The sequence below is a fragment of the Euleptes europaea genome, chromosome 14 (assembly GCF_029931775.1).
Source record: "Euleptes europaea isolate rEulEur1 chromosome 14, rEulEur1.hap1, whole genome shotgun sequence".
Taxonomy (NCBI): domain Eukaryota; kingdom Metazoa; phylum Chordata; class Lepidosauria; order Squamata; family Sphaerodactylidae; genus Euleptes; species Euleptes europaea.
Genome location: NC_079325.1, coordinates 34,537,922 through 34,553,374, shown reverse-complemented (window position 1 = coordinate 34,553,374; position 15,453 = coordinate 34,537,922). Strand labels below are relative to the sequence as shown.

Below are 15,453 nucleotides of genomic sequence, written 5' to 3'. Positions count from 1 at the left end.
CACATGGGTACAATTAGTAGATGGAACATGTGCATGCTGCAGGTGAGTGCCCCTTCTGTTATTTCTTCCTCCCACAGACAGGACAGAGCTGCTCTGATACAATTCTCTTTATACACATTTTATATAGATATATAAAAAAAGTTCTAAAAAATATCCAAACATTCCACCCAAACAAACAGGCGCAGACACGTGGGGCTGAGGACCAGAAGCGTCCCTGTTGCCCATCCCAGCTGGCAACCCGCAATGGGAGAGGCCAGGAAATGCAGTATGTGACACAGTCTTGCAAGAGGGAAGGTCCGTCCTTCCGCTTGTGGGCAGGCCCCGTTTTGTCCCTCGTCCTTACTCCAGCTGCAGTGTGAGGCATCGTGGTTTGTGTTGGTAAGAGACATAATTATTTCCTATACGCCAGGGGAGGAGGAGCCCATCCAAAGAGAGCGAGTGGCTTTTGTCGCTAGAACTATCTGCACCTCCTGCATTCCTGTAGCAGCTTGGTTATGTCCATGTACTTACACTGAAAGGTAGGTAGGTAGGTGGAGAGTGGCAGTGAGACGCAATCATATTCTCTTGACCAGCCATCATTACAGGCACCCAAATAGTATTCCCCAAGCCTAGGTGGCCAAACTCCGCCCCCTGCTCTCCGGGAAACTGGAATCAGGCACTGTTTATAATGAGGCTGGAAACAGCAGAGGTTCCCTTTGGCACTGGATCACTAGCTCCGAGGGCAGTAAGAGGCTAATGCTGCAATCCCTCCCTGGGAGTAAGTCCCAATGAGTAAAGTGGGACTTCTCAGCAGACCTGCCTATGGTTGTTCCCTAAAATACCCCAGCGAAGACGGGCAAGGGAAGGTTGCCATCATCAAAGCTCTAGCTGGGGACCTTGAGAGCCCTGCTGCTTTGCAGCACATCTCCCCTTCCAGCACCTAGACACAAACAGGCTCCTGCTCCCAGCTGGACAGTGGCACGCTGAGTGAGGAGAGGGAGGGGGGGTGAGGGAACTGTTGGCAGCAATAACACTCTTTTTTTTTTAATTAAAAAAAGCTTTTGGTATAAAAAACCACCAGGAGGGAGAAGATGCCCCTCTTCCCCCATTGGGGGAAAAAAAGAAAAGGAAAGATAGGCAGCTCACTGCAGCTGCAGGATGGGATGGCCAAGTAAGCCTTCCCCTGCCCCTCCTTCATATCATGGCAATGCTCTCAGGGTTACAGTTGAGGTGTGTGGAAGTGCTGCTGCTCCCTGGGGACTTGCACCCCCTGCTGTTCGAATGCTGCAGTGCAGCCACCAAGGTGTCATTGGAGACGGCGCCAAACTCGTAGGTGAAAGTGCCGTAGAAGACCAGGATGTCGATGACAAAAAGCCATTCGCAGATGGCAGCCAGATGCTGCAGGTGGAAGCTCTCGTGGATGAAGAAGATGCCACCTGACAGAACTGAGGTTAAAGGAAAGGCAGGACAGCTTTGGAGTTACAAAAGGAGAAGGGGGAAGAAGGATTCTGTTCCATACTGGAAGCAGGTGGCATGCCAAGGTAAGGCTGGAGAAATAAGGTCCTGCTAAACTTTGGCTGGACACTGCAGGGAATATGGTCCTTAACTGCTAGGACTGCAAGGTGGGGTTTCCCTGTGCAAACAGTGATCCCAGCATACAGAGCCTGCTTGTCTGGCTAGGGGGCTGTTGGTGTGTCTCCCAGTCTATCCTTTGCCCACAAACAGATCAGCACACCTAACTCCTTGTTTGAAGCAATGGACCAGCACAGCTGGCTGCAACTATTCCTGTGCTGACCACAAGCAAAGGCGGGGGGGGGGGGGGGGTTGCAGCAAGTAACCAAGGGCATCTCTAGTTAAACTGATGGGGTAGCAGTCCTATACTAGACACCAACTATTCCAGGAGTTTCTTCCCTCTACTGCCCTCTGTTCTGGTCAGGACCAAAAAGCTGCTGCCTGTCAGAGGAGATAACAGTGGTCTTGACCAATGGTCTGACTCAGTATAAGGCAGCTTCATGTGATGCCATACAGCCTGCTTCCTCCCAAGCTCCAAGAACATGAGGTGAAGTTTTCCACCATGGAGGTACTTCAAGCTCACCCAGGAGAAAGGAACCCTCTGGTTGATGAAGGCCCTCCCCCTCCCCTTCCAAGTGACCTGGCATCTGCTGCTAGAAAAGGATACTGAGGACAAGGGAGATTAAGGCCACGGTAGTAAGGAAGACACGGAGATGCGCCATCCAGAAGTCCAGGGCAGAGACTGCAACATGATAGGTGAGGACGCACTGAAGGCAGACGAAGAGCAGGCCGGCTGGAAAGGCAACACCAGCTCCAATGTAGTGAAGAGATTTCGCATAGTCCACCTACGGCACAGGGAAAGGCCAGACACAGGCACTGAAGGTATTTTGCTCTACTCTTGCCTCCAACCTTTCCCACAAAAAGGAGGCAGCGATGGTGTCTTTTCTAGGCCAAAACAAATCATTAGGGAACAAAACCTTTCACACACACCCCATTTTGAGATCTGATGCATCCAACTGAATTGGTACCTCTTCTTGCACAGTACGAATGATAACTCTGGAAGAGAAAGCCTACTCTGCCCCCAAGTATTCCAGGAGCTTCTCTCCTGTACTGACCTCTGTTCCAGCATAGACCAAAATCCGACTTCCCCAATGACAGGGGAAAGGGGCCACTCCAGAAGAGAAGGCTTGGGAAGGACTTCACAATAACATTTCCAAACAGGGACTGCTTTGCTGCTTGGGAAACCACCATCACCCCCACTACCTCTGTTCACTAACCTGGAAATTGCCAACCATGACCAAGCCTGCAGCGTTGGTACAGCCTGTGATCAGCGCTGTGGTGTTCACCCAGGAGCTGTGGCTCTGTTCTATCAGCTGCCCATAGCGCAGGAAACAGATGACCACCACTGTTGGGGGAAGCAAGAGAGACAGTTTGGATCCTTGGGGAGGGGGTACCACAGATGCTGCTCCAAGTCTGTTTGAAAGGAAACAAAGGAGGTTGGCCCTTCAGAGCGGCTGCCTTTTTACATCTCATAAGCTGTGCTGCGATTCCATGAGTGCAGAAAGGTCCAGAAAGCAAGCCTCTGGTCCATACAATGGCAAAGACATCCTTGAAAGAGTATGGTTTGCCAGTGCCTTCCCCAGTCATCTTCCCTTTACCCCCAGCAAGCTGGGTACTCATTTCACCGACCACGGAAGGATGGAAGGCTGAGTCAACCTTGAGCTGGCTACCTGAAACCGACTTCCGTCGGGATCGAACTCAGGTTGCGAGCAGAGCTTTTAACTGCAGTACTGCAGCTTAACGCTCTGCGCCACAGGGCTCCTTGTTTCTATATACTTGTTGGTATTTTATTGTTTTAGTTGTGAGTTGCCTCCAGCAGGTTCTGGAGAAGTGGTAAAGAACTTTTAAAAGTAAATAAGTTATTGTAAACATTTTAGTGGCAGCGCCACGATTATGTAACAACCTCCCCAGGGAGGTGTGCCTGCCCCCGACCTTTAGAAGGCAGCTGAAGATGGTTTTATTCATGATGACATTTGTTTAGTTTCAGTTCTTCTGCCCATCGGCAGTTTTAAATTGTTGATTTTAAACTGGTGGATTTTTAATGTATTTTATTGCGTTGTTTTTGCTGTTTGCATTATAAGCCTCCTTGAGTTCCTGCAAGGTAGAAGGGTGGCTAATAAATGTTTACTAATTAATTTTACAGTTCTTAGAGAACTTGTTTCTGACTTGCTTACATTCCCCCCATTCTTCTCACAGCACTAAAGAACATACAACAATGGAAATGCAGGTAAAAGTTCCTGATAGCACCATAAGAAGGAGATTCACACTGTCATTTGGGAAAGTATCACCCCAATCCCACAGAACACATGCATGCTCTCTCCAGTGAGTTGTACATTTACTTGCCTTGCACCTTTTCTGGATTGGGGTGGGGGAGGGAGCAGAAGCTCTGTCAGCTACTGAATGTGTGAGTAACAACTGAACCATAGCCTACACATGTTTCTTAGAGTCTCAGTCAGCATTTTTCCCAAAGGAATATGTATTATTTTAATGTGCATCTTGTATTACTAGCAACTACCATTTTTATTTCTGAAAACAAAAAACTCTGGGCTGCAAAGCTCTTCAGCGTGTACGTCCCATTAGCCCTGAAGCTCACACGAATATTTCCAGGAAGCCCTTCGTCAACCTTCAGGATGCCCCTCCTAGGTCATCTCTGCCTCTTCGGCAATCAGGCAGGATTTTTCCTCAAGTCCCACGGGACAGTTTAGCATCCACTGCTGAGCAGTTGCAGTTTCCTCTGCAAATGAGACTTCCTGTATTCCCCTTGAAGATCTGGCACCTACTCTGGAAAACTTTGCTCAGCCGGGAACCTCCCTTGGGCAGTAAATAGTTCAGGAAGGGAGAGGAGACACAAGGCCAATAAGTGGCAAGGGCCAATGGATGGATCGTCTTAGGGCTAGTGCCACTGGCCAGCTTTTTGTCTTCCCAGCTAAATGGTCAAAGGTTGGCAAAAAAACAACAACAAAGAACAAAAAGGGTGAAGCACTCACCCATGAAAGCCCCAACATTTCCAATAAGGCTGAAGAGGCAACTTTCAGGAGGGTATGTGCCGCATTTACTGAAGGGAAAAAAAAGGAAAAACAAATGGTTAGCAAGGCCAAGAAGAACCAGCATGAATGCATTCACCCCCAAAATTGTTGCCCAGTTTATGACCTTCTAACACCTCCGTAAGATACCACACCTGGCAAAGCTCCTGTTTCTGCCCCTGCTGCACCCAAGCTGTTCTCCAGGCCAGAACTGGCTTGTCCCCAGGGATGCAGAAACAGTTACCCTCCTGTTTTTGAAGATCCCAAGCTTCCTTCCTCCTCACCTGATCAAAGGGATATCCTCTAAGGTGCAGCAGCTTTTTGGGTAGCCATGCTTGGCGGTTTCAGAAGAACAGGACTCATTGTAGGACCTGCAACAGTTAGAACATATTAATTAGTGTTGTTGAGATCTCTGGGAAGAGGCAAACACATTGAACACAATGGGTCTCAGAGAATTTTATCCTTCTGCATGATGAAAAGACTCACCAGTTCTCAACAGGGCATACGTGGTGATTCATCACTGCCATGGCATACCTGTGAGGAGCAGAAAGAGCAAGACTTACTGTGCAGAATGGAGGGTTTAGCATTTAAACCAGAGTGCAGCAAGCATGCATTAAAATAACAGTATGATGGGCGAGGTGAAATCGTTCAAAGAATAATACACTCACCCTCTTTTAAAGCTAATTTCCCAAAGTTAAATACACTCTATTAGTTAAAAGCAGACAAAATATCTCTTAAATGAGTTCCCTTGAAGTGGATGGGAATAAGATTTTCTAGGATGCCCATATACTGCTTTTTGCAGAGGAGAATTCATGTTTATGGTAGACTTCCTGAAGACATAAGGGCCAAGGTCAACAGTGAACTCTTCTTGCTGCCCAATTAACAGAGGCAAAACCAAGTGTCTCCTCTTCTCCCTGGATCACCAGTGGGTCTATTGCATGCTTTGAAAAGGGTATTAGGACCAGTTCAAGGATGCAACTGTCCCCCACCCCCCAATAATAGATCAGTGCACATCAGCAGCTTAAAGGAAGATGGAAAGCCTAGCACCAACTAGATGACAGGGAGGGGTCCTTTCCCTTTCCCCTGGAATCCATTCTAGTCCTGACTTGGAATGGATGGCCCTGATTTCCCACCCCCCCAGGCTTCAGTTACATAGCCAACTGTCTTGAGACACAATTGCTCATTTGCTCATAGAAGCTGGAATTGAAAAGCATCAGTCATTCCACACATTAGGGATTCCAGATCATCACCTTCCTCCCAGTGTAAGGAGTCAAGTTGCAGTAAAAGCTGCCCATCTACAGTTGTATGATTCCACCAAGACAAATGTCAGAGAAAAGTTTCAGCTGTTGAAAGTGCTTAGGAGCTGCCTTCTCAAACCAGTTTTTTTTGGGAGAAGTTACCAGAAAACGTGCCCAGACGTGCCTCTGGGAATATCACCTTTGACCTCTGCTGCCTCCACAAGCTCAGCTTTGATAACTATCTCCAGTTCTAGATTGACAAGTCATTTTTGAATTCCTGCTTGCATATTTGCTGCCAATTCCTGCCCCTCCTTACAGGCCTCTACACATAAATGTGTCAGAGAAAGGAAATCTGCTTCCTTCTGGACAGCAATCTTGCCAACATGAAAAGCCATCAAGACCAGACTAACTCAGACCAGAAGAAAGGGGCGCTGGTCACAATCACAAAGACCAATGGTCTGTTTGGGGAAGTAATCTGCTATGTGACAGCTACTTGCCCCAAATGCCAGGACAGAATCAGGATTGTACCCTTAGGCTTGTAGCCTTCTGGGTTAGAGATGGTTTGCAGCTTTGTACTAACAATGCCTTGCATTTAGATCAGGGCTCCTGTGACTACATGAGCATTTGAATCTTCTCTCCCAAATGAATCTGCTTGTTTGCACGGGGTATTTTTGCTTGTGCAGCACCAGCACTTTGCATGTGATCCAGGAAGGTGATTTTCCCACAGCTGTGTAGTCTTCAATGCAAAGCAATTGTCAGTGGCAACAATACCAATGCTCCAAAGCTTGACTTGGGCCTAAGAGCCAGAGCATTTTACCCAAGCTGGCTCAGTGCCTGATGCTAGCATTGTCTGGGAGAATTCTTATAAACCAAACCATAGCATTGCTCCCTTAGAATGGAGCAGGCTCATGAGCCAAACTACAATACATGTTAGTCATCTTGAAGAGGTGAGCTGTATCTCAATGATACTTAATGGTTCTTTCTCTATCTCACAGAGTTCCTCTCTGTGGCTGCAAAAAGGTACTGCAGGGTAAGTTAAGGACACACCTAGTTTTCTGGTCCTTTGTTGAGATGAAGACAACCTACTATAGAGAAGCAGCCACAATGAGGAATCCCTTTCACCAGGAACGTAACTGTCACTGCGAAATTGTGGGAGAATATACCTTTCATGTTCAAACAGCTGCTGTCAGTTCTCCAAGGGGAAACATACCCACCTTGGTGCTAGACAGCAGCAGGTAGCACAACATTTATATCTGCTGCCGGAAGCAATTAATAAAACATTAAACATTTTTAAGAGCTGCACACACCAAGGTGGGTGGATTCTGCAAATCACTCACATGCTGCCTCACAGCAATCAGTACAGGACAGCTGTGCCCTTTAAATAACACTAAAACAAAAGTATACCCTACCAGGGACATACCCAGATGTTTTGAGACTATATTCAGATAAGCAGGCCATACAAAGCAAGAGAACAATCAAGAACTGCGGGGGAAGGGTTAAATCCCTCAATTTGAGATGTCTAGCAGGAAATTATTAAAAACGCTTTACAGTTTGAAGGCGATTACACCCATAGAAGGCAGAGCAACAATGGCTGATGACAGCTTTGTTTAACAGTATCCTTGGGGAAGTCAGTCTTCCAGCACAACCTCCAAAATAGGTTCTTATAGCAACAGGTCAGAGCCCACAGACAGAAGAAAAACCTGGTGCTTAATTGACACAACCCACAAGTCAGCCACACATTCTTCCCCTTTCTAAAGACCAAAAAAATAAAGGCAAAGAAGATAGCAAGTCTTACACAATCCATATTCCAGTAATTGAGAAGGCAGAGAGGCTAATGGGGAGGACGATCCACGCTGTCATTAGTGTGTGAAGGTACACAACAGGTGTGTGGGGGAGGGGGGAAATTCAAATGAGAGGGGAAGGGAGGGGAAGGAAAGGGGAAGGGGCAAGTGGGTACCAGCTACCAGCAAAAGCCTCCAATTGGAACCATCAGAAAGCACCTCCTGGAAGATAAGCAGAAAGAGAAAAGGAATCGAATCAAGATTTGCCAAAAATATAACATCTGTTTAGTGGGGATAAGTAAAGGCACTGCAGTACCAAAGTTCCTTAGCCTATCTCAAACTTTGCTTCAGTAGAAACAGGTTCTGCTGACCCTTGCAAACACAAGCAAGCCAAAGTCTGAGAAAGAAGCATCATCATAAGTCAGCCACAATGGATTCCTGTCCCTGTCCCAAATCAGAAGCATTGTGTATAGTCCTCCATTCAATCATGCTTGACGCCATCATGAATCAGTCCTGGCTCAAGTAAGATCATGACACCGTGTGTTTCACAAAGCAGTACACGCTGACCTCCTGCTCTCCCTGTCAAGTGGGCAGCTGCAGTAAGCTGCTAGGAAAGTGGTTTCACATGGCAAAGGTCAGAAAACTCATACACTTCGTAATGCAATATTTTCTCCTTTACAGATTTGTGTTTTTTTTTTTGCATTCTTACAAAATCAACTTACTTTCTAGTCTATAGCTACCCTGGCCTCCCCATTCCCTCCTTCAGCCACTCAACTGCATCTTTGTCAAGACTGGTGGATCCTGCTGCCCAGACTATTGCCAACATCACAGTCCAAAGACTCACTAAACAGAGGTAGCTTGCTGCCTTGCTGTGGAAATGGCTGGATTCCCAGCCAGGCTATTTTCTAGTTTTCTCAGACCTGTGCCTCATGAGATCTTGGGTCTTCAGGGAATGCTTAGGATTAGAATATTTTCCAAAATATGTTAATTTCAGCCTTCTTAAAAATGCCACCAAGTCAGGACTGTGCATAGAACAAAGCCAACAGCAGGACAAGCCACCCCAACCCCTGTCCTGGAAGCATCTCTTATATGGGCAAGGACAGTTGGATGGTCTCCAGGCTTCCAGAGTGACTGTTTTCCCATCGATCAGTAAGATCTTGTGCATCCAAACACACCTCTCTTTCTGTTTGAGCATAGGTCAGTTGGGCAGTTGTCAGAGCTTCGGAAGCATGTGCTACAGATACAGGTTTAACAAGAAAAGTGAGCGTGTCTGCCACAATGATGCATCTAATCCTGAAGAACTGGTATGTATGGACATTCACAGGTTGTTTTCACATTGTAACTCTTCAATACATCAGTTTTCATTTGTAGCCCCTTTTGTTGCTTGAAGCGGTTTCATAAATTGATATCCAAACTCAGCAACTTGGGCCAGTGGTATCACTGCTGCCATGTTTGAGACTGCCTGTCTAGCAAATGTTATCTTCTCTTGGAAATCAATGTAGTTCATCCTTTGGACTGGGCATCTCAACTACAGCATCGTAGATTTGAAGCTATGCCTCAGATGTCCTTGACATGGTGTAACCCAATGGCACATTTGCATTCTCTTAAAACTGAACAGTTTTATATCTCTTGGACAGAAAACAATCCTCATCTAATGTCTGTATAGCCTTCATTTTTCCACACAGTTCAATGCCACAGGACACTTACAAGGCACATGAGTTACTTGGGAATTTATTTTTAATCTGGTAAACAGTTTAGGCTCTTAAAATATCTTTCTAATCTGAATCAATATCCCATTGCTCTTCTACATCTGTTTCTATGACTTTTAAATCACATTAACTTTAGTCATGAGCCTTAGATCTAGTTGCAGTTTGTATATCAAAATCTACTAGCTATGATTTCAGCAGATATGCCATTTTAATATCTGTATTCAGATTATATTCATCAAATGTTTGTAATAGTTTCCCAATGTGCATTACTGATGTTTATTAATGCAGAAGTGATTCAGCTTGGATTGACTTGTAATTTTGTGAGTATTTATTAGACATATATTTAGTTTTCTAGTTTTACACAGTTTAACACAATTATTAGTATTAATAATTACCATATTTGTTGCATGGTTTCCCATATCCTGGATCAAAATTTATGCTATGGCCAGTGCCACATATAGCAGGTTCTTTGTGCATAACTTTCTGACACTTATTTCTGTTTGGCGCTTCCATTAGTGCTAGGGTTTATTTTGCTCTCAGATTGTCTTTTTTTAATACAGTACTTATGCCCTCTAGAGCTTTTGCTTGCTTTTCTACTGCCTGCAGCTCACTGCAACTGCTGTGTAGCCACCTGTCTATATCCCCTGCATGTTCTAGAATTAAATCTCGCTCAGTAATCTGGCTTTCTATCAGACTTTATGCCACACACTAGATCTTTCACTAAGCAATTCACACAGTCCCCTGAATACACAAGAGTCTGCTAATAGCTTTAGATTTATCATATATTGCTCTATATTTTCTCCTTAATGCCAGGTTTAAGTGAAGAATGTATGTTTTATATAAATAAGTTGTTCGTGGTGCACCTTATGCTTCCAATTCAAAACTTAAAAGTGCATTTTCTCCCATCTACACTGTCACCACTGGAAAATACTAAATACTTCTTGCCATGTGAAAAACAGTGCTGACTGAGGCCTGTCTTTTTTTTTTTTTTTTTGCAGACCTCACTTGCTGTGCAGCACAACTCACCCTTTTATTGCTATTTTTGCTGTGGCACTTCCTTCCAAGAACAATTTTCCCGGAGCTTTTTGCTGGTCCATTATTCGCTTCTCGGTTTTACTTCCAGTTCCTGTTCTGATATGCCCTTGATATTTTGCTGCTGCAAACTTTTTGCAGCTCTAACCCTTGCCGGCCAATAAAGATGCCACAGGAGACTGAAAAGTGGAACAAATAAACTTGACTCATCTCTACTGTCTCTACTACAGTTCATCTAAAACAATATCCGCTACCCTGTGTTTCCATGCTGCTGGTGCTCCCCAGATCCCTGCATCCACTCACAGGACATGTTGGTTCTTGTTATTGCACACAAGAACAGGGTATTTATACAAGGAATATGCCCCTTGCCTCCCCCACCCCAAACCTGTGCTGAAGAGCTGGCGGTCCACTTTTTGGAAGACCATCTCCAGGGAGAGAAAATACCTGCCCTGGACACCAGTTGCAGAGCCAGGGGCAAGCTAGCCAGGCTCCCCCGGAATGGGAAGTGGTCTGGGTGACCACAATAAGAACTTGACCCTCTACACATGAACACATGAAGCTGCCTTACACTGAATCAGACCCTTGGTCCATCAAAGTAACTATTGTCGAAGGCTTTCACGGTCAGAGTTCATTGGTTCTTGTAGGTTATCCGGTCTGTGTGACTGTGGTCTTGGTATTTTCTTTCCTGACGTTTCGCCAGCAGCTGTGGCCGGCACTGTCCTTCAGTGTTACTCCTCTGAAGGTGCCTGCCACAGCTGCTGGCGAAACGTCAGGAAAGAAAATACCAAGACCACGTCACACAGCCTGGTTAACCTACAAGAACCAAAGTAACTATTCTCTATATTGTCGAAGGCTTTCACGGTCAGAGTTCATTGGTTCTTGTAGGTTATCCGGGCTGTGTGACCGCGGTCTTGGTATTTTCTTTCCTGACGTTTCGCCAGCAGCTGTGGCAGGCATCTTCAGAGGAGTAACACTGAAAGACTGTGTCTCTGTCCTTCAGTGTTACTCCTCTGAAGATGCCGGCCACAGTTGCTGGCGAAACGTCAGGAAAGAAAATACCAAGACCGCGGTCACACAGCCCGGATAACCTACAAGAACCGAAGTAACTATTCTCTGCTCAGACCGGCAGCAGCTCTCCAGGGTCTCAGGCAGAGGTCTTTCACATCACCTACCTGCCTAGTCCTTTTAACTGGAGATGCTGGGGATTGAACCTAGAGCATGCCTAGAGCATGAATTGAACCTAGAGCATGCCAAGCAGACGCTCTACCACTTGACCACCCCCACACCTATTTACAAGCATGCAGTCTGCCTGGAAAGGAAACGCTTCCCGAGGCCTCCCCCACCCCCCATCCCGACCTGCTGGGATCTCAGCAGACTTCCCAACCGTTGCTCTGCCCGCACACCTGGCACACGGATCACCTCAATCTGGCTCCCGCAGCTCCAACCCCTCGCCGGCCAAGCGACGGAGATGCCCGCCGGGCCCTCCTCGCGCCACCAAGGCCCGACGCCCACATCCCGCGAAAGCCAACCGCACGCGCCTGGCCCAACTCCGGCCGGGCTGCTCCACCTCCGAAGCCGCAGGCCGCACGGGCCGGCGCAGACGCCAAGAGGGCAAAGTTCAACCCGCCGGCCCGTCAAGCAGGCCTCCCTCGGGCACGGAGCGCCCTCAAGCCCGGGTCCGCCGGGCGAGCCCACTTCGGGGGCGGGGGAGGAGGAAAGAACCGAGGCCGCGCCTAGGGCCCTCGGCGCGGCCGCTCCTCCGAGGGGGCAACCGCCGTCCCCCCCCCTCCCGCGGACTCCCTTACCCGCTCCCAACTGCCGCCTGACGAAGCGCGCCGCCTCGGAGCCCTCGCAGACCGTCAGAGGCGGGCGGGCGAGGCGAGGCCAGGCCGGCCCCTCCGCCCCCCCCCTTCCCCAGCCGCCCACCCAAGTGACCAGAACCACCCCGCCTGCAAAACCGGGGGGGAGGGGGTTGTGAGGGGAAGGCGCGGAGGCAGATGGGAAATGTAGTTTTTTGTTGGTTCTTGCAGGTTATCCGGGCTGTGTGACCGCGGTCCTGGTATTTTCTTTCCTGACGTTTCGCCAGCAGCGTGGCAGGCATCTTCAGAGGAGTCACGCTGAAGGACAGTGTCTCTCAGTCTCAAGTGTGTAGGAAGAGTAATTTATAGTCAGAAGGGGGTTGGGTTTGAGCTGAGTCAATGTCCTGCAAAAAAGTTTCAAAGGTACTTTGATTCATCTCAAACCCAACCCCTTTCTGACTATATATTACGCTTCCTACACACTTGACACTGAGAGACACTGTCCTTCAGTGCGACTCCTCTGAAGACGCCTGCCACAGCTGCTGGCGAAACGTCAGGAAAGAAAATACCAAGACCACGGTCACACAGCCCGGATAACCTACAAGAACCAATGAACTCTGACCGTGAAAGCCTTCGACAGTAGTTTTTTGTGTTGATGTGGCTGAGGAATTAGGCCCGGCATGCATTTGGAGCACGTGACAGTACCCCAGAGATCTCCCGGTAATAATCAGCTTCCAGACTGCCAGGGAAGGAATTTCTGCCTAGCTACAAGCCTGCTCTGTGCACTGGGTCACTGGGCTAAGAGGCATGGAGTGTCAGAGTGAACGATAAACAAGGATAGGAGAAACTGGATGAAACTGCAACTGTCTGAGTCGCCTTTCTGTCTGTAATACAATCAGATATGCATAACTTGTGGATGTATCGTCGTAACTTGAATTGGGATCAATCTCTCTTCCCCAGTATAACCGGGACTCAGACATTTCTGCCCATTAGGGCCTCTGAGTCAGCAGCTGCAAATAAACTGTTTTCTTGATAACGATCTCGGGTCTCCCTCTCCCCCCGCAAACCCGTTTTACTGCAACAAGGGTTACGGATACCGTGGACTGGCCCCCAAAACAAACACAAATCCGTGGGGTAGAGATTAAATCAAGCCTGAACTGACCCTAGAAGCTAAAATGACTAAGCTGAGGCTGTCGTACTTTGGTCACATTATGAGAAGGCAAGAGTCGCTGGAAAAGACCGTCATGCTGGGAAAAGTTAAGGGCAGCAGGGAAAGAGGAAGACCCAACCAGAGATGGATTGACTTAATAAAGGAAGCCACAGCCTTCAATTTGCAAGATCTGAGCAAGGCTGTCAAAGATAGGACATTTTGGAGGACTTTCATTCATAGGGTCGCCATGAGTCGGAAGCGACTTGACGGCACTTAACACACACAGGTGCACGTCGTATTCCCCATTACTATGTATGGGTGTGAAAGCTGGGCAATGAAGAAAGCTGACAGGAAGAAAGTAGACTCCTTTGAAATGTGGTGTTGGAGAAGAGTGTTATGGATACCGTGGACTGCTAAAAAAAAAAAAAAAATCAATGAGTTATAGAGCAAATCAAGCCTGAACTGACCCTAGAAGCGAAAATGACTAAACTGAGGCGGTCATATTTTGGTCACATTATGAGAAGGCAAGAGTCACTGGAAAAGACCGTCATGCTGGGAAAAGTTGAGGGCAGCAGGGAAAGAGGAAGACCCAACAAGAGATGGATTGACTCAATAAAGGAAGCCACGGCCCTCAAAGACAGGACATTTTGGAGGACGTTGATTCATAGGGTTGCCATGAGCAGGAAGCGACTTGACGGCACTTAACACACGTGTATTTTGAGGCAACGCGGCTCATGGCGGCCCCTGTCGGCTCCTGGGCTGGATGATGCGGCTCCTGTGGGGCAGATCGTGCTCGGTGTGTAAGGCCCGGGACTCGGGAGTGCTGCTCAGCCTCACTGGACAGCCACGCTCCCCCCCCCCAATTACTTAAGGTTGTGGCAACACTTGCGAGCGAAGTAGAGACTTGGCAGTGCAATCCTATGCATCATTACTCCTACTGAAATAAATGTCTTTAGGCTGCATAGGACTTTCAAATTCCAAAGGAGACAAAAAGTAGATTGTCCATTGCAAAATCCAGAAACTGCGTGTGTGTCGTGCCATCAAGTCCCTTCCGACTTATGGCAACCCTATGAACATCCTATCGTTAACAGCCTTGCTCAGATCTTGCTGAGAGGTGTTTTTCTTGATTGAGTCGATCCATCTCATGTTTTCATCTTTTCCTGGTGTCTTCAACTTTTCCTGGCCTTATTGTCTTTTCCAGTGACTCTTGTTTTCTCATAATGTGATCAAAATACGATAGCCTCGGTTTAGTCATTTTAAGTTCTAGGGACAGTTCAGGTTTGATTTGATGTAGAACCCACTTATTTGTGTGTGGGGGGAGGGGGGTTTGGCGGTCCACAGTATCCATATTCTTCCAACACCACATTTCAAAGGAATCTACTTTCTTCCTGTCAGCTTTCTTACCCATACATGATAAAAGGGAATACTGTGGCAAGAATTAACTTGATCTTGGTTGCCAGTGACACATCCTTAACACTTATGAAACTTTTCTAGCTCCTTCATGGCTGCCCATCCCAGTCTCCATCTAATTTCTTGGTTGCAGTCTCCCTTTTGGTTGATGATGGAGCCAAAGAATAGAAAATCCTGAACAATTTCAGTTTCTTCATAGTCAATCTTAAAGTTGCATAATTCCCCAGTAGGCATTACTTTTGTCTTGATGTTCAGCTGTAATCCTGCTTGGTCACTTTCTGCTTTAACTTTCATCTGTAGTTGTGTCAAGTCTTTACTATCTTCTGCCGGTAATGTGGTGTCATTTGCATATCAAATTGCTCATATTCCATCTACCAATTTTTACTCCACCTTCATTAAATCTAATCCAGTTTTCCTTATATGTTCTGCATAACGATTTAAAATATATGGATAAAATACATCCTTGCCTGACGCCTTTGCCAACTGGAAACCATTTATTAACAAAAGCAATTGGTTGGTCTTAATAATAGAATAGGTAACAGAATTACCCACTTCTGAGTCCACTGGTGTTTAGGATTGTACTGTAAAGGTGCAGAAATGGTTGCCTGGGTGTGGTGGACAGCGGACAGCAGTTGCTGGACCTGCAAGCCAAGCTGAAGGATAGAAAGGCTGGACAGTGCATGGTTGATCTGCAATTCTGTGAAAAAGCCAGAATGGTACCCCGAACCAGCATGCTACAAGGCAGACCCAAAGAAAGTTT

The 15,453-nt window shown here is 47.0% G+C and overlaps 1 protein-coding gene across 1 annotated transcript; it reads right to left on the bottom strand.

Annotated features, from left to right (window-relative positions):
• Positions 1-1,152: 1,152 nt before the first annotated feature.
• Positions 1,153-7,731, bottom strand: TMEM150A (transmembrane protein 150A). The gene is made up of 7 exons (XM_056860578.1): positions 7,608-7,731; positions 5,061-5,108; positions 4,859-4,945; positions 4,539-4,606; positions 2,769-2,896; positions 2,159-2,336; positions 1,153-1,415 (listed from the first exon to the last, which is right to left on the bottom strand). Exons 1-7 carry the CDS (start codon positions 7,670-7,672, stop codon positions 1,174-1,176), a joined length of 816 nt encoding a protein of 271 aa, XP_056716556.1. The 5' UTR covers positions 7,673-7,731; the 3' UTR covers positions 1,153-1,173.
• Between the last annotated feature and the right edge of the window lie 7,722 nt (positions 7,732-15,453).

Coding starts and splice junctions, on each gene's coding strand:
- TMEM150A (XM_056860578.1), bottom strand. CDS start 7,672: ATGACAGCGTGGATCGTCCTCCCCATTAGCCTCTCTGCCTTCTCAATT. Junction 2,897..4,538: donor AAATGTTGGGGCTTTCATGG/GTGAGTGCTTCA, acceptor TTCCCCCAACAG/TGGTGGTCATCTGTTTCCTG. Junction 1,416..2,158: donor CTTAATCTCCCTTGTCCTCA/GTATCCTTTTCT, acceptor CAGTTCTGTCAG/GTGGCATCTTCTTCATCCAC.